Source organism: Bos indicus, chromosome 21 (genome assembly GCF_029378745.1).
Source record: "Bos indicus isolate NIAB-ARS_2022 breed Sahiwal x Tharparkar chromosome 21, NIAB-ARS_B.indTharparkar_mat_pri_1.0, whole genome shotgun sequence".
Lineage (NCBI taxonomy): Eukaryota > Metazoa > Chordata > Mammalia > Artiodactyla > Bovidae > Bos > Bos indicus.
Window position 1 is genome coordinate 5,787,241 of NC_091780.1, and position 18,893 is coordinate 5,806,133.

Consider the following 18,893-nt stretch of genomic DNA (forward strand, 5'->3'; position numbering starts at 1 on the left):
TGCAAGTGAGGTGGAGCACGGGTTTGGGACAGAGGAGGCACAGGGCCTGGTTTGCATTTGAGAAGTTAACTAGGCAGCCAGGCGGTGTGGAGACAGCAGGACGGGGGAGCAGTAATCTCCGAGTCCCTGCTGGGGGTGAACGGCAGGGATGAGGGCTGGAGGCTCAGACTCCAGTCCCCCTGAGGCCACGGAAAGCAAGAGGGGAGACTGACGGAGCCCATCTCTGCCCACAGAAACTGCTGGGGGCACATGAGCCCGGAGGGCACGTCCCTCCTGCCAGGACAGCAAGTGGGCTGGGTGGGTGGGACACGCTAGGACTGTTAATGTGTGCGCTCCACAGACAGAAGCCGTGACTTCATTCTTGAGAGTCTGTTTATTTTCAGATAAAAGGAATCACATTTGCCTACATACCCCACAAAACCTAAAGTTTGAATTTTATAATTTAATTTCAGAAAAAAGTCAACAGTTTGCACTGGAGGATGATCTCAGGTTCCCACTCCTGTTCTGGGTTAAGCAGCCTCAAACAGTTACTCTTGGTGATGATGTGAACGTGAATGCATGCGTGTGTACACACAAGTGTGTGCATCCTTTATGAAAGTTCTTGCTGTCATACCCATACATCCCCCTTGACAATTTCACTTTTTTAAATTCTGCTGTACTATTTAGCAAATAGATAATTTGATACAATGTGATACGATGTGATTTCACAATAAGAGGTCTAATCATGGAGATATGACTTAATATGTTAAAGTAATAGAAAAGCTTATTATGTGCAAACAAACAGGGCTTATGCTGCAGCTGCATCCGAGTTTATTTCACAAAGCTGTAAACACAGGCCCTTTCTCAAGTCCTGCTGATGGATGGAGTCTCTCCTGCCTTCTGTCGGCAGGAGAAGAATGCAGCGGCTGAGGCGTGCTCCGCCCTGTGCGGCTCTTGGCTTCCCAGCCCGTCACTTAAAGGAACCCATTCATCCCCACGCCGGGCAGTGCTCCTCTTGGGGTCCTTCTGAGGCTTTTCACACACAGGCTTTCCCGAGCGGGAGACATCTGATCTCCGCCTGCCCAAGCGGGGCCCCAGGCCCCAGGGACCCGGGAGCTTGAGAAACGTGCTGAGAGCCGGGGAGCTGCCAGGGGAAGGGGCAGGGGTCACAGCCCTCATCCCTCCCTGCCCTGAGCTGCTCCCCGACTGAAGGCCCTAGTGTAATTCCACCCCAGGCCTGGGGGTGAAAGTGGGGAGGCCCACGAGGCCAGCCAGGCCCAGCCCTGAGAGTGGACGGAGGGGGCAGGGGCCCAATCAGTTCTGCCCACTGCCTTCCCTTGGGCTGTAAAACCAGCACTGGGGGGCAGGGGGTGGGTACCCAGGGGACTGTGCCCTGGAACAGGAGAACCCTTAAACCCCCGGTGTGGTGGGGTCGTCTCAGCACTTCTTAGCAGCAAGTGGTTCGGAGGACAACCCAGCCTGCCTGCCGGGTCCTCAGAGGGCTGCGGGCTGCAGGCAGAGGGCTCAGGCTGCAGGCCCACGCTGGACGCGTTCAGTGAACGCTCGCCCCGCAGGAATCACCTCCTCTTCCGCACACAGGCCTCCAGCCGGCCCAGCTCCTCGTAGGACTGGTAGAAAATGTCAAACTCCTGCATGCCCCAGCCCCTCCAGACAGCCAGGCACCACTCCAGATTTTCATTCTCAAAGCCGCACACAACCGTGTCCTTTGCCACCACGGCAGCCTCCGTGAGAACCCTGTGGAGAGAAGGGGTCTGAGAAAACCCACGGGAGTTCCTGCTTGGTCAGGGCAGCAACCCTCACCCTGCACCTTCTCAGAGGACAGAGCCTGGCTAAGGGGGCATCTGTGCACCCCAGTCTGGCACCAGAGACGTGCCTCTCTGTCTGGTGGCCTAGCATGTGGGCAGTCTTTCTAAAGCCTAAAAAGGGGCATCATTTCAGCTTCACCTCAGAGCAGGTATCCTCCCTAACATACCTCAGACCCCAACATGTCCAGAAAAATGGTCAGCCTTCCGTGTCTACGAGTTTGGCATCGTTGGATATGGAGGGTTGACTGTGCGTCCTTGCGTGTGCTTAATTGCTCATTCATGTCCGACTCTTTGTGACCACATGGACTGTAGCCCACCAGGCTCCTCTGTCCATGGGATTCTCCAGGCAAGAATATTGGAGTGGGTTGCTATTTCCTCCTCCAGGGGATCTTCCTGACCTAGGGATTGAACCTGTGCCTTCTGCATTAGCAGGCAGATTCTTTTCCCACTGAGCCACCTGGGAATCCCAGGGCTGACTATCATTTTATATATAAGGACTTGAGCATCCTTGGACTTTTGTATCTGTAGGGGTCCTGCAATCAGAGCCCCCGCAGATGCTGAGAGAGGCTGGAATGATCAATTCTATCTAACAGTTCTTGCTTATCAATGGTCTGTGACAGGTTTTAAGCTTTAACTCAATTCCCTTGCCACTCAGTCCAGGCATGATTCTTCTCTATTATTATGTTTCCACATGCTTAGGAAATATAGGGGAATATACTAGACAGAAAATCTGTACCAAGTCCAAACTATGTACATTTTTAAAAGCAAGTTCTGCATGACCCGGGCACACCCTACACATTTCCTTCCGGGCCTCTGCAAGCCATGTGCCCTGCTCTGAGCAGACACTGCCAGCCTCTCCTCCCTCTGCCCATGCGGCCTGACGGCACCAAGGCCACCATGTAAACTGGGATGTGTACGGAAATCTGCTCTCATGGGCCTTGCATGTCTCGGGCACTCAGTAGCTCTTTGCCAAGGGACTAAATGTCTCAGCACGACTGAGTGACTGAGCAGCAGTAAATGTCTCAGACGCATCTCAGAATGCTGGTGGGCTCAGGCTATGGCCTTCATTTTGCTGGCTGCTGGGTTGCTTTCTTCCTGCAGTGAGGGTACCTGCTCTTGGTAAACCTGTCTTTGGGGGAAAAACAACGGCAGGGGAAAAGTCAAGGGCACTGATGGTGGACACTCTGAGGTCAACAGGCCCGGGCTCTATGGACACACCTGCTCCCCTGGGAGCCTGACCTGGGACCTGGGGACCACTGCCCCCACACTCAGCCAGCACTCAGGAGCAAACCCAGCTCCGGTCTCCAGAACCATGGGTAGGGCAAGGGCCACTGGCCCAGGGGCCATGTACATCTCCATCATCAGTCTGCTCCGGGGAAAGCGGGCCGAATGCAATTTCTCCATAAGGGAGAGAAGCGCATGGGACTCAGCCCAGTGAGGGGTGTGGACGCCGCGGGCTGCCTGACAGCCCCGGGAACACTGGCTGGACCAGCCTTGCGTCAGTGCAGCCAGGTGGGCTGGGTCCGACAGGCATCCTATGGTGGCGTCTGGCCTGCCTCCTGACAGTGGGCAAGTACAGCTGAGCCCAGGAACGGGCATGGCGGGCATGGACATGATGAAGGCTGGTGTGGCCTGGCAGCGTGGCTCCACCTGGTGCCCGGTGGGAGGAGAGGCTCCTCAGGAGGGCTCCCCTGCTTGGCAGGAAGAGTGGGGGACCACCTGGATCCCCATTGCCACTGCAGCTGAGCTGGGGCTCTGCAGGCTCCCTTGGGTGGGGCAGGTAGTCCATAGGTGCCCCCCAGAAAAGAAAGCCGTGACTGTGACTGATGCCCAGCTCAGCTGGCATTTGCTGATCCCCTGGGAGCTGCCTCCTGCAGACTCTGTGTTGCTCCCCCTCTGCCTCTGCTGACAGGGCTGGATGCTATGGGTTTTGGGTAGAGGACGGAAGGGCCATGGCCATCACGTGGGGAGGTGGCAGCGGGGCCTCGATTCCCTAAGCTACAGCCTGGCTCCCACATAGCTGCCCTCTGTCTTACCCGTGTGGAGTCAGCTCTCGGGCTTTCAAGACAGCAATCACGCGGCCCCGCTGAGTTCCTGCCTCCTTCTCCAGGCTAATGACGATGATATCTCCACCGCGCCTAAGAAACCAAAACCCCGCAGGGGAACCGTTTGTCCAGGGCTGTCCTCTCCAAGGGGAAACGGAGCGGGTGTGCAGAAAGGCAGGGAAACAGACTCAGCTTCAGCAAATGGATCGGGTTACTGAGAGGGCCCCAGAGCTGGGTGAGAAGCCCTTTGCTGGTCGGAAACCCGACCACGGCTCTCCTCTTTGGTGCCCTGAGCTCTGGTGGGCCGACAGGCTTCTGTGCAACCCTTCTTAGGTTTGCTAAAGGGAGCCCTCCAGTTCCAGGAGAGAAAGGCAGCCCCTGATGCACCTGACTGTACTTGAAGGTTCCCTGCACTCTGGCCCCAAAGCAAGAGCAGAGAGGGCGCAGGGTGACGCCCCTCCAGGACACCTACCTGGGGACCCAGATGACGTCTTTCACGGCGAGGATCTTCACAGCCTGCAGGTGCTGGCTGAACGCCTCGCCGTCCACTGGGCTCAGGTCATGCACCGACCTGTCGGAGCCCACGGTGGGCTTGGGCAGCTGGCTGGTGTCCTCGCAGTCAGAGGAGAAGGGCAAGCTGGCAGAGCTGGCCGGGGAGCAGGGCAGGCTGGACAGGGCCATCGGCGCCGGGTGCGGCGAGGCCGCGGAGCAGGAGGATAGGGAACAGTAGTCGGTCAGCGAGTCCTGGTGGGTGAGGATCTGTGTGCCCAGCTCCTCGCTGAACATGAAGCTCACGTCGGCGATGGATCCCCTCGCGGGCTCCCTCGTGCTGGCTGTGGGGCTGTCCAGGGGCGGTGGGCCCATCGGGCACACGGGAAACACGTCCCCTAGGGGGCTGGGGTCCCCGCAGAAGTAGCGGGCGCACAGCTGGTAGGTCGCCGAGTGGTACAGCACCAGGCAGTTGGCCCTATCGTCCAGGCACCACACCACCTCCTCGCCACGGCACTCCGAGCCGCACACCACCGACGTGACCACCGAGGGCGCCGCGTAGGGCTCCAGCCGCCGGCGGATCTCCAGGGCCGCACAGTCAATGACCAGCAGGCCTGGCCCGTTGCTGTACCAGACCTCGGACCCGCAGTTGACCACCTCCATGGCCGTCACGGGGTAAGGGTTCTGCCGGGCGTCCTCGTCGGGGATGCTGAACTTGGCCCTGTTGGCTGTGTGCGAGCACAGGTAGGAGCAGCCGTAGTCCGGGGCGCCCCACGCCGCCGGGAACACCGCCACCAGGCCGTCCGCCAGGCCTGCTAGCACCAGGTGGGAGTTCTGAGGAGGGAAGACAGGGTGTTTGATGCCCTTGCAGCTCAGGCATCCTAGGAGAGAGACAGCATGTGCCGAACCCATCCCTGCAGGCACCCTGTGAGCACGCGCTTTCTGCTAGCACCTCCCGGCTTCTAACGAAGGCCGGGCTGCCAGCAGGATCTTCCGGGTGTGCTCCCAAAGGAGGCGTGGCTCAGGCCCAGAAGAGCCGCCTCCACCCTCCTTCCTGGGAGCAGGAGTCCCTGGGAGCGAGGACCATGTGCTGCTAGGACCCTCGATGAGCCTGGACCTCTTGCCGGGCCAGGAGGAGGGAGTGGCCTTCCCCTCGGTCCCCAGGCCTCTTCTGAGGCGGCAGTGGTGCCTTCCTTCCCCTGAACTCTGCTGCATAAACTCACGCTGGCTGTGGGTGCCCCACGGGGCCGGGACTCCTGCTCGCAGCTCCACAAGAGCAGGCCTGGGTCTGTGCATCCAGCCCTGCCCCCAGGGCGGCCCGCACAGGGAAGGGCTGACTCCTAGCCACCTCGGGGACTCGCCCCAGTTTTCTGCTCAGGTACCAATGGGTGCCTGCTGAGCTAAGTCTTGAAGAAATCACTTCCAGCTCAGTCCTCTAACGGAGGCACCTCTTGGCCACCACGCCGCAGGCCCTGCTTCCCACATCTACTCTGAAACACCTGTGGTCCAGCTGACACCGAGAGGGGCCTTGGGGTGCGCCTGCCCTGCCATGAAGCACATGTTCTACGACCACTAGAGGTCACCAGGCAGAGGCGCTGCTGAACGCTGGGCCTGGCCCCGGGCGCCTTGGAGCGTCTGTGCAAAGCTGGGAGCAGAGAGCAGCTGAGCAGGCTCGATGCCCAGGTGGGCCGGGAGAGGGGTGGGAAGGGTTCAGGAGCACAAAGCCAGAGCCGGGAAAGGGCAGCGGCCCCGGCCTTGAGCCAGCGAGGGCGAGCAGCAGAAAGCCTCCTTGTCGGGAGCTGGGAAGGCAGGCTGTCCAAGGCGATGAGTGAACCAGCCCCGAGATCAACAGCCCTCAGAACGCTTATCAAAATCCATCTTCAGGATTCCAGGACAGAAAAGAGCCAAAGCAAATAGGAGCAAGGTCTCTCTCTGAGTCCCAGCTCCAGGCCCCCGCCAGGCGGCGAGTCCCATGTCCTGGCTGGGTGTGGACATGCACGTGCAAGAATTCAGGGTCTGCCCTCTGCGGCCAAGGGGCAGCACGTCCTCGGAGGGTGCAGACACGCCGATGGGGAGGCTCTGCACAGAGCCGGCTTTGTTCCTGCCAGCCGCGCGGGCAGCGGGGCCCCGGCTTGGGGCTCTGGCCAGCCATGGCCTTAAGCAACACTTTGTGTCGTGCTCCGTGGTTCAGTGCAACTGGGTCCTGAGCTGCCCAGCCGCGCCTGTGGGGCCACAGTCATAACTGACTCTAAGATTGATTTCAGGTTTTTTTTTTCTTAAGAAATGAAACCATAGAGGGGTGGAGAGGAGAGTGTATGTAGTTCACGACTGTCAGGAAGTAGCAACAATGCTCTCTTTACCCAGTGTGCTAGCCCAGGGCTTTAGGTACGCTGTGTCCAGAGATCCTCCTTACCATCTCTTTTATGTCCACTTTGCAGAAGGGAAAACTGGAATCAGACGATGATAGTCAACTCGTTTTAACAAAGCCGCACCAATAACGGCCCTTCGAGTGGGGAGCTCACAAACAAGTGCCTCAGGGCCCACAAAGGCGTTCCAGAGGCTGGAGAAGCCTTGGGCACGTCACCGAGGAGCTGGGGAAAGGGCGGCTCAGCCTCTCAGAGTGGGGGGTCATGGCCCTGATCTTCATAAATGAAGAGGAAGAGGTGTGAGCAGCCAGATCGCTTCTGGAGGGAAGGGCCTGCTGGGCACGTGGTGCTGGGTGGGGAGGGGTGCGGCAGGGCCGCCTGTGGGCTGGGTCTCATCTCAGCTGCAGCAGCGCTCGGGGTCCTGGCTGGGGTGGGCACCACTCGCAATTCACTTGAGAAAGGCAGGAGCTAGAAGCTGAGGTGGTGAGTCTTTGGGGCCAGACTGGACACACAGGGACTGAGGTCTGGGCTGGATGATGTGTCTCCCAAAGCAGGAAGAGCTGGAGGGGGCAGGGATACGGCTGCCCAACAGGGGTGGGGGCCTGCCAGGGCCTGGGGACTGAGTGGCCATGGAGGTGCCGGGCCAGGTTCTCAGAGGGCACACGTGCAACTGCTCCTGGACGCCAGCTGTACCAGAAAAGCAGCTCACTCCAACTGGAGCTGTGGCATTTGCCTGCGCTTAGCCCTTAGTTTTACTGGTCACTAGCTTCCCTGGTGGCTCAGATGGTTAAGAGTCTGCTTGCAATGCAGGAGGCCCAGGTTCAGTCCCTGGGTCAGGACAATCCCCTGGAGGAGGAAATGGCAACCCACTCCAGTATTCTTGCCTGGAGAATCCCAAGGACAGAGGAGCCTGGTGGGCTACAGTCCACAGGGTCACAAAGAGCTGGACATGACTGAGCAGCCAACACTTAGCTTCTCGGAAACCCAGAGGCATTGAGGATGGCCCGGGCCTCCTGTCTCTACGGCCGACTGTGACCTAGGCCTGGTGGTCCAGAAGAGCATGGCTCTGCTCCCTTCCCTACCAGCCCAGCGGAACAGGTGACGGAGAAACAGAAACCTGTGCACCCACCTCCTTATCTCACCTTTTTTATAATAGGTACTGCCAAGAAGCAGGTGACGATGGCCGGGGTGTCCAAAGCCCGCTGGGGTGTGTTCAGTGGACACATGCCCTTGAGGCTGTAGATGTAGATCTTCTGGTCCTGCAGAGGAGACGGCTAGCATGAGAGCTGGCTGCAACGGGCCTGCAAGCTCCTGGGGTGCACGCGGCCTCAGGAGGCCCTTCACCCCTAAAGAAGTAACATTTATTGAGGCCTTCTGGTGGCTGGTTACATACTTCCGCTCTTTCTAGAAACTCTGAAAACTACAGAATAGTCTAAAGAAAAACATAAAGTCGTCCACACCACAATCCAATTTTCAGGGAAAGCCACCTTTGGAATTTGCGGCCCGGACTTCCAGTTTTCTCTGTGTACTGGTGTGTGTCTGCATCCCCAACAACACTGGGACCACACTGCTGTGCTGCTTCTCTGCTTTTCTCCTCCCAGGACGACGAACGTGGGCAGAGGCCCTTTCCTCCCTGGTCTGTTAGGGAATGAGGCATGTCCATCACTTGAGTGCACCAGAATTTGGCTTATATGCGCTCAGATGTTTATTTTGTTCATTTTCACTACTGTGACTTACACTGGAATAAGTATTCCTACCCTCCTGTCTTGTCTGAGTGTTTCTGTGTTTGTATGTCTTGGTGTTTTCTTTAGAGCAAATTCTTAAAACTGAAATTACTAAGGCTTGCAAAGGCATGAATATTGTTGAGATTTGTGATGCATATTTGAACTACACTTGCCATCTGGCAAGGTGGCACCAATTCATATTCTCCCGCCCAGTAGCTTCAGGTCATTTGTTTTTGTGGCATTCCTCTCTGGAGGTCTCAAAAGACAGTTCCTTGTGCCTTCTGCTGACCTCTTTACACGAAAGCAAGAGGCCTCAGAGCTGAGTGGATTTGCTGTTAGGCAGGCGTTGTTATAAGAAACCCAGTCACTTCACCAGCCTACCGGGGTGAATCCCTCTTGCTGGGACTGTGCACTTGACACATCAAAGCTACATCCCAGCCACCAGTCAGGAACTAGGCGGGTGAGCCGGCCCTGTGAAAAGTGTGGGGTGGGGTTATATCTGAAGTTCGAAACGTGCCTGGGTGTCCTGCCTGTTTTGTTGCTAAACCTGACCCCCCAGGGGCGGGAGTTACCCTCGTCGATTAGAGCCCTACAGGGGCGCGGTTACCTCGGTGGCCGTCCACAGGGAGTTCTGGATCTTGAGTTGGCAGCTCAGCTTCATTCCCGCACAGCTCATGTGCTGCACTTCCAGAAGGCCCTTCTCCGTGTTCACCACCGTGTAGTTCCTACAAGCGGCAAAACGGTGCAGTCAGCACGGGCCCCCCTCCGGAGGGCAGGCCTGGAGCAGCAGCCTTGGAGGAGGGCATCAGCTGTGGGCCTTGCTTACCCTTCCAGCCCAGGGCCCAATTCTGCAAGTTCTGAGGGGCTCAGGGCTGTGGCAGAGCCTGGTTTACCTGCCTGGTGATGCTTGAACATTTAGGCTGAGAAAGGCCATTCCCAGTGATCCTCTCTCTGTGATCTTTGATGGCTCAAAAAGTTGCATGAAGGGACACCAGGAGGCTGTACGTGCACCACAGTCACTCCCTGCCCCCTCCCTGGGCATGTCCTCTCCCCGCCCCCAGCAGAGTATATCAGGTCCTCTAGAGACACGGTGAATGAGCTGCAGAGTAGACGGAGGGGCGGGGGGCAACGAGGGGGGTGGGCCTCGAAAAAGCATAAGTGCCCTGAGAACTCACAAGCTGCTGTTTTGAGGGTGGCCTTTCTCTCACCCACCCACCCCTATGTCCCCCCACACTGCCGTCTGTCTCCCCGCCACCCTTGACAAACACCCAATGTGCTCACTGCTGCAGGGGAGGCTGCAGATGGGGCAGGGGTGGGTTCTTCACCCAATCCCTGCAGATCTGTCCTGCAGTCCAAGGGAATAAGTCAAATGAGTGGCTAGCAGTTCTCAATGTAAAACTTTTCTGCCACCAAATTTTGGAAACCCTTGCCACGGTTGTCTGATAACGTGTATTTGTAGATGATAGAGTTGAATGAAAAATCAGCAAATGAACACTTTCTTCAAAGTTATATTCCACCTCCCCTTTTCTCCAGTCTTTTTTCTATGCACTGAGAATATGAAAAATAAATAACTAAAACACAGAGAAACTTACAGGATAACACTCCCCTATTCCCTCCAACAAGATTTCACGCGTGTCCTGTTTTCTGCATGTACCACTTCCTTCTTTCCCCTTTGTTGTTGCCCAATTGCTAACTGAGTCTTTGCCACTCCGTGGACTGCAGCACACCCGGCCTCCCTGTCCTTCACCATCTCCCAGCGTTTGCTCAAGCTCACGTCCATTGAGTTGGTGCCCTTGTCCTCCCTAATTCAGGATGGTCTCATTTTCCCCTCCACTCTCACTTTCCAGGACCACTGCCCTTTGTGCTCTGGCTTCAGTGAGCGTGTCCCTTCTTCAGGCTGCTGGTGAGCTTTTAAAACCTCCCCACATCACAGGGGCCTTTCCCTTCCCACTGGAGATGAGCTTTTACCGCTTTGGGCAGTGTTGTCTCCAATATTGTGGGTGAGTCTGTAACACTGAGACGGTAAAGAAAGCACCATCGTGGGGCGGCGGGGAGCGGGGAGGTGGGGCAGAGCCGATGCCAGAAGCAGTGCCGAGCACAGCACCCCTGGGAAAGGCTCTGCTGCTGCTGCTGCTAAGTCGCTTCAGCTGTGTCCAACTGTGTGTGACCCCATAGACGGCAGCCCACCAGGCTCCGCCGCTCCCAGGTGAGCAAATGCTGGGTCAAAGGGCATGAGTATCTCAAGGCCATTTAAAACATATCGACAAATTGTTTTTCAGACAGATGTGCAAATTTACATACTCACTAGTAAGGTATGACCAACCTTCAGCAGTTTCCATTATTATGTTTGAAAACAAAGTTTGCCAGTAGGATAAGAAAAAGGAATCTTGCAGATTGAATTTACATTTCTTTGATTATTAGAAAGTTCTAATGTTAAAAATATTCCTTGCCTATTTTATGACTGAGATTTTAGTATTTTTTCCCACTGATGTGTAAAAGTCTCTGAAACAACAGATAATAATTTCTAATTTTCTCTATTTGTTTAAAAGATTTTTGAGAGTCTGCTGAGAAAATAAATATTGATGGGAAAATGGGATTTGTTTTTATATTTATATATCTGATGAGCACTTCAGTTTGTTTTATGTATACATTTATATCCTTTAACAGTAAGAGGGCTTTATTTTCACGACAGGCAGTATGCCTGTATTTCCTGGTCTTCTGAGAGTGTGACACTCCCCAAAAGCATTTGTGGCATCAGGACGCTGTCTGTGCCCATGAAAGGAGTTTGAAAACTGTGTGTGCTAAGTCACTTTAGTTGTGTCTGACTCTTTGTGACCCCATGGACTGTAGCCTGCCAGGCTCCTCTGTCCATGGGATTTCCCAGGCAAGAACACTGGAGCGAGTTGGCATTCCCTTCTCCATGGGATCTTCCACACCCAGGGATCGAACCTGTGTCTTTTATGTCTCTTGCCTTGTGCTGTCCTGCAAACCAGAGCGCCCAGCTCCCCCCTCTCAACTCCTCCCTCCTTTCTTCTTTTGCAGTGTGCGTATCACAGCCCACGCGCGCATCATCCAGCTTCAGGAACGATCACTCTCCGGCCGTGTCAGTTTATCTCTGCCCCCCATCCATTTTTTTCTCTCCCCAGATTCTTATGAAGCAAGTCCCCCAAATCATCTTTTTATCTAACATTTATCTGTATTTATCTCTAAAAAATTATTAGAAAAAAAATTAAAAACCTAACCACAGGGCATGACCACACCTAAGAAGAGATGCTAACTCCTTACTGTCATGAATGCCCAGAGCTCCAACTTCCCCAATTCTGTCATCATTGCTTTCACAGTTTACTTGAATCAGTAGTGAAAGAAAGCCTGCATTTCTGCTGATTTTTATGTCTCCAAGTCTTTTGATAGGCTTCCCTTCCCTTTCTTGTTCTCTCCGAGCAGGTCACCTGCTGAAGACACGGGCGGTGCCCTGTGGAATTCCTGCAGCCCAGGGCATCATTCACCTTATTCCCCTGCTCCCCATCTTGAGTCTCGATTAGATTTCATCTGATTTCTTGGGCTAGAAGGCGAGGCCCACAGTGTTGGGATCTGGCTCCCTCTGTGATCGTTAATGGTCACTGCCGACGTCCGTTACTGCAACAGGGATTACAAAATACTGCCATTCTAATTCTAGTATCTTGCTCCATTTACTAGCTTCATTTACCCTAAAAAGAGAAACTTCCTCCTAACATCTCTTTTGCTGGCTACCCTGGGGAATAGCTCACATTCCAGACAGACTAGTTTTCGGAATATTAAGTTTGCTCTCTAGGAGCCTCCAATGATGATAAATGAGGAGTTTTTTTAATTAAAAAATCTTTTTAATGACTACTTTTTATTAAGTAGCATTAGAAACTTGTGAACTTAAACAATTTGATGTGTCTCAGTTTATTGCAGATGCTTATTCTTGCTGAGGCTTGTTGCCCTATCTTTAGCCCATGGGAACCTCTTCAGGTTGGGTCCTGAGTCCGTTTGACCTAGCCTCACCATCTCTGATGGCATCCTTGTTGTCAGTGTCCAGTGTTTCAGGCCTACTTCCTCCCCTAGATCTGGAGTCAGGCACTTCTCCAGTAAGCTTTGGTTCCCTCGGACCATCTGCATCCTACGGGGTCTCACTGGCATTTGGTCAGTCATTGTTTCTAGGCCTTTTCAATGGGCATAGCTAGGAAATATGAGTTCATTCTTCTTAAAGGTAAAATACTCACAAATCTACCCAATTTAAATTCAGAACTACAGAAGTTTTATTTAACCTATTTTTTATATTTTACATGATAAATATCACAATTTGCAAAGCATGGCGTCAATATAATTATTCATTAACTTTACCCTATAGTTATAAGCAATGCCTTAAAACAGCAACACTACCACCACCATTATAATTACTGTGCGTATACACACACACACACATGCATTTTACATAGATATAAGTATTTATGTATACACTGTTTACATATATACTTTTCTTTTTTCCTTAGGGCATGGTTTCTCAGAGCATGTCTTAGGTCAGAACGCTCCATCACAGTGGCATAAACCCTGATGAAAACCATACCAACACTGACCTAAGTAAAATGGCAAAGTCCTTCTCATTTATTTCATTGCATCTAAAGCTTTGCTTCATCTAAGCCTTACCAGATTTGCACACCTGCACATATTTGCACTAGGCTTCCTAGATCATGCCATGAAAGTCTTTCCTGCTTCTGCAGGTGTCACACTAGGTAGGTGGGAGAGGCCAGGACTGAAGCATCTCACACAGGATGTGCTTTTCTGCAAAGTCTCTGATGCTATCTTTCCAAATCCCTGGCCTCGGTGTCCTTCTCCTTGAATGAATATGAAATCCTCTCCCCCAGGCCCTTGTCCTTCGCACCCCATCACAAAGAAGAGACGTGCCTGGGAGTTGGGTGGGCGGCAGCATGAATCCCTATTTGGGCACCCTTTCTGCTTGACCGGGGGCTCCTTCCCTCCTCTCTACTCAGCACCTCCACTAGCATCTTTCTCTCTTCCTGGCCCCCAGCATCATTTACTGTCTCTGCCATCGAGCTGCAAGTAACTCCCACCTTAAAACATAACCCTCCCTTGACCCCTGCCCCTCATGTTCCAGGCAGACACCACATTTTCTCTGCTTCTCTTATTCACAAACCCACATGTGCTTGTCTGTATGCATGTGGACTGCTTTCTCTCTTGAGCAGACGCCATCAGGATTTCAACTCACCATTCATTAAACACCTCTCACCATGGTCATCCACGACTGCTCCCCATCCACCGCTGCCCCCCACTCTGACAGCAGCAGGTTATGGCAAGCCTCGGATGTTACCTGGACTCCTCCTTGCCTTCCCAGAACACCACCATGTACTCCTGGCCCTGGGATGAGAAGAAGGACGTCTGCTTCCCACAGGGCAGTTGGTACATGAAGGTCGCAAAGGTCGGGTCCTTCATCTGGCTCACCACCGCCAGGGCCAGTGGTCGCTGAGGGAGAGAGGCCCACAGAGACATGAGTGAGGGTCACTTACAACCAAATGAGTGCCCACCCTGTCCTCAAAACTAAGGGTCTTAAACCAGGAAGAAGTAGAATCTGCTTATTCAGGACCCAACCGAAATAAGAAGCCAAAACAGCTTCAGATACCAGAAATAAACCCTCCCAGGCGTCTAGGTCACCATCGTCCATGGCAATTCAAAACCAGGTGGTCAGGTGAGCATAAGCTCTGATATTCCAACCCTTTTGTCCAGGGACACACAGTTGTAGAAAGAATTTTTCTCAAACCTCATTTACTCTCAATAACCAAATCTAACTTGATAAATGAGTTTTAATCCTGAAACCACCGATCTCTTCCAAAAACAAAATGATAGCTTCAAAATGATAATATGACTCCTGTTTCTCATGAGCAAACTTTCTTCCCATTCCTTTAAAAAGAGATATGTACATTTGCACTGCTCTTTCCTGGGGGCTATACTGCTATAAAGGGGTTGGCTTGTTTTATGTGCATAATGATGTAACATAAAAGTTGGGGAGGAAAAGAAACTTTGCTTTTCCTGAGAGTGATACCACACAAATAAAATGAACTGGGTGTGTCAGAGTAATACATATATCTTTGTAAAAGAGCAGAGAAGAGCCCATTTGTTTTAGACCCTCAGTGAAGAGTGGGCAGGCAAGCACACAGGTGCGCTCTGGTCACCCACAGCCTCCACCAGCTGCTGGAGCTGCGAGGACCCCAGGTACCTTCTCGGGCTTCGTATCCCAGCACTCCATCATAAGCGCCTGCAGTCGGTGGAACTGCACTTCCTCCGGCTGACCCAGAACTGGGCGGATGCCCTTGGACAGCTTCTTGGAGATCTGGAGCTGGTGCTGGCCCAGTGCGGGCCGCTGTCCTGACAGCAACTCGTACAGCACCATCCCATAGGAGAACATGTCTACCTGGGCAGAGAGGCAAGCCAAATCAGACACCCTGCCTGGGCCCAGCAGATCTTGCAAGCTGGTCCTGACAGAGAGGGAGCAGGGAGACACATTAGAGAAGGAAAGCGTGGGTTCTGCCCAAACGAAGGCAATCATCAATTCACCCATCCATCCACCTCTCTCCACCTGTCCAAACATTCCACCAACCATCTGACCTTCCATGACTCTGTCCCCTAATCCATCTATCTTCCAGTCCTGTTTTCCCTTCCTTCCTCCCTCCCACCTTTCCATCCAACCATACATCTACCCACACACATGATCACCTTCCCTTCTGCACATTTATCTGTCCATCCTTCAATGTATCCATAAATGCAGCCCTTTGACTGTCCTGTCCATTTACCCATCTTCCAAAACTTCCTTCCTTCCATCCACCCACTGAACACATGATGAAAACCTGGTGTCAAGCACTGCATAAGGGTTTGAAGGATGCCATGGTACTTTCCCTTTATCAAAACAAGGCAGGAAAATGCAAACCCTTGGTTTAACACGCTTGATAGTAGGAGTACATGCAAATCACAAAAAAGGGGAAAGTCTCCCAGATCACAACATCTTGATTCATCTAAATGTCATGAAAAGTCCCCTAAAGGAGAGCGTGACACAGGTCTCCATAAGGGTCAAGAAATAACCTTTTAGCAGGAAAATGGCTAAGACAGACCTGAGCGTTTTCAATGTGAAGGTTCTGTTATAAATTTAGTTATGAGGTGCTTTGCCGCCTGCTACTCAGAAGCTTATTTTTGTCACCCTGATTTGCCTTTTCTATCTTGGTTAATAGCCACGGTGCTGGGTTAACATGTTTGGGTCATTTGTGGAGCCATCAGTCAATGACTCATCTGCAAGTCACAAAATAATGAGAAATTATAGATAAGAGGAGTTTCACTGCTGGATCACTAATTAGCCAGGGCCAGCCCTAGATGCAAGGTGAGCACTGCAAGAGAATTTGGAGTTGTCTGTGTACCTGCACCTACCCAACAGTCCTCAGGGAAGAAGGCCCTGTCCCAGTCAAGGTTGGCCACACGGCTGTCTAGGAGGCTCTGCTGGACCTGCCGGAATCACTCTCTCCTCCTGGCTTCAGTGACACTGCCTTTTGATCTGACCAGGGGCCTTTAGCAGCTTTATCTGTCTGTTGCTCATAAGCCACTGCGAGGCTGGTCCTCTGTCCCCCTTTTGCATATCTGCCTGGCAGAAGTGGGACCCAAGTCTGGACGCGTCTCTGTCTTGGACTTTTTGTCCACTGTGCACAGCCTCTACTGTGTTTCTGAACTGAGGTTTGAGAATTCTGAGGTTCGGTAACTGTTCTGCAGCTAAGGAGATGTCACCCTTGACGTTTCCAGGTGGACACAGGCCTCTGTGCCCTTCTGGTTCATTCCAGGGCCTCCCGGTCTAGCACGGGAGAGGAGAGATGTGTGCTTGAGGGTGTGTAGAGCCCAGAGCTGCAGGTGCCCCAGGACCAGGCCATCCTGGGCCAGGGGACTGCTGTGGGTGGGCCGTACCTTCTCGTCATACACGATGCGAGGCCGGATCTCCGGGGCCTGGTAGCCGGGAGTGCCCTCCACGCCAAGGGCACCCTCGTGGAACGACTGCCGGGAGATGCCGTAGTCGGACAGCTTGATGTTGATGTGCTCCTTAATGTCCAGAGACCAGACCAGGATGTTGTCGGACTTCAGGTCACAGAAGATGATGTTCTTCTTGTGCAGGTAGGCCAGGCCAGAGGCTATCTGGTAGGCTATTTTTTGGGTGAGCATGTGTCCCAAGGGCATAAAGGAGGAATCTTGGCAAAGAAAAAATATCAAACTATTATCATAACAATTCTTATTTTCTTACCTCTGTCTTCCCCAGTATTTTATAGTCTACACATGCATTCTCATTGTTCTCTAGGCTGGGTGCCAGAAGAGACAGAGGACAACCTTCTTAGGATTATTTATGTTAGAGATGCTTGTTGTGAGTGCTTCATTCACAGTATCTCATGCCTGCAGTGGTTGGTGGTTTTACTTAAAAAAAAAAAAAGCCAGGATTCAAAATTCCTAGAGCTCATCTCAGGCCAAGATTGCTACTATAATGTCAAGGAGTGAGTTGCAGGTATAAGAACTCCATTAAAAAAAATCTCTTCTGTTGAAAGAGAAATAATTAATTTTAATTGATTAATTTTAATTGCATTTCTTCTTCCTGAGTTAAAAGACAGCTCTTTCCCTCTATCAGTTCTTTGGAATTTAGTTACTCATTTCTTAGGGAAAGTGTTCTGAAGTTTTGTTGAAAAATAATGTAGGCTAAAACTGACCGCAGGGCCTCGGATGTTTAACCATGGTGGATGGACACGGAGCCCTGTGGGCAGAGAGAGACTTGAGCGGCCGCAGGCTTCCCAGGCTCTGCTGCTTGGGGCTGCCAGGGCTGCCTCCTTTGACGGTCTCACTGCCCTCCAAGGGGGGCTATTACCTCCTTTGATGGGTGAGTAAATGAAGCAACTTCCCAGATCATGGCAGAGAACCTGGACTCAGAACATGGTTCTGTCTGACTCCAAGCGGCAAGCTCCTCCAGCGGTGCCAACGCCACTGCCTGGCACTGAGGCCTGCAGACGCTCTCCTGTTTCCACCGGGCATGGCGCACGAGACTCCGGCAGCCATGCCCGGCCCTGGCTGGCTCCCTGGGCCCTGTGCTGCCTGCTGTGGGCCCCTGGGGGAAGACTCCAGGTGCAGCGCTTACCTCTGGCGTTCTCGGACAGCACGGTGTTGAGGCTGCCCAGTGGGGCAAGCTCCAGGGCGAAGCAGAGCGGGTGGATGCTGATGCCGATGAGGGACACGATGCAGGGGTGCTGCAGGGCGTGCAGCATGCTGGCCTCCTGCCGGAACTCCGAGAAATTCCTCATGGCGTCAGTGGCCCGCAGGTGCCTCAGCATGGTATCTGCGGGGAGAGCTCGGCTGTCAGCGCCACCCAGGGTGGGGGCCTCGCCAGGCTCAGAGCCACCTCTCGGGGACTCCCGGGGCTGGCTGGGGCCAGGACTTGTACCTCTGGGGGCTGCAGTATCGTCACCCAGAATCAGGCACCAAATGGGGGCACTCCTGAGGCATCTGGGCTGGTATCAAGCCCCTTCCTCGGGCACCATACTTGTCAGCTGCTACACTCGGTGTTCCAGACTCTTTCGTGGAGGGCTGCACACCCCCACCCTCATCACCCACCCTGCTGCCTTCCCCCCAGCCTGCTGTTCACCACCTAAGGCTCTCAGGTGCATCTTATTCCAAAACTGCAGCCCTGAGGGCCACCCAGAGCCTAGCAAGTAACCAAGCCCCCACTGCTCAGCTGCAAGGATTCTGGGGGCTTGGTCACTGCTGCTCACCTTACCCCTAGAGGCCGGGGCCATGAAGGCAGACCGGACTACCGCCCTCGTGTCGGCCAGAAGAAAAACCACAGGGCGGTCACGGGCCTGTGACAGGCCATCTCAGGCCAAAGAAGGAGCATCTAGGGGCAACGGTGGGCTGTGCTGTAACGTTCTCCCACTGCCTCACAATCACCCCACATGGAAGGCGTTTGCCTGAGTCCCCCTGAGGGGCCTTTTCCACCCATCGGTCACCCACCAGGCTGTGGCCAGCCCTGGGTCACTGAGCAGTATCCACCTGGTACTGCTTGTCCTCTTGGGTCCTGATCTGTCCCTCCCCTGTTCAGATTCTAAAATCAGGAATCACTGGACATGGAAGTTTAAACAGCAGAAAGAAAATCTTGGCAGTTAAAATGGATCGATTGTGCCAGATGGATGTGTGAGCCAGACAAATTTGTTTTTAAGTGTAAAAGTTGTTTTTCACATTGGGCCTTTAAACCATTAATCAAGTATTTTTGACTATGGCTGAAGTCTCTGCCCCAGTTTAATGAACAGCCAGCCTTTCTCTTGACTCCCGACGTGTGCCAGCCTCTCGCACATATGCAGGCTCTCTCTGTTCCCGACAGGCCCAGCCGTGCCCAGGAGTACCCCACCCTAATGCTTGGAGCCT

At 53.4% G+C, this 18,893-nt stretch overlaps 1 protein-coding gene across 6 annotated transcripts in view; it reads right to left on the minus strand.

The window, feature by feature from the left end:
• Positions 1–354: 354 nt before the first annotated feature.
• The window catches only part of LRRK1 (leucine rich repeat kinase 1), a 134,953-nt gene continuing 116,414 nt past the window's right edge, over positions 355–18,893 (minus strand). For all 6 annotated transcript variants that reach the window (XM_070775003.1, XM_019983734.2, XM_070775000.1 and 3 more), the window contains 9 exons: positions 17,614–17,811; positions 16,407–16,684; positions 14,683–14,877; positions 13,780–13,931; positions 9,037–9,154; positions 7,848–7,964; positions 4,323–5,173; positions 3,842–3,943; positions 355–1,734 (listed from right to left, as the gene is read on the minus strand). In XM_070775003.1, the coding sequence (XP_070631104.1) occupies positions 1,557–1,734; positions 3,842–3,943; positions 4,323–5,173; positions 7,848–7,964; positions 9,037–9,154; positions 13,780–13,931; positions 14,683–14,877; positions 16,407–16,684; positions 17,614–17,811 (2,189 nt within the window). In that variant the 3' untranslated portion in view covers positions 355–1,556. The remainder of the gene's footprint in view (positions 1,735–3,841; positions 3,944–4,322; positions 5,174–7,847; positions 7,965–9,036; positions 9,155–13,779; positions 13,932–14,682; positions 14,878–16,406; positions 16,685–17,613; positions 17,812–18,893) is intronic.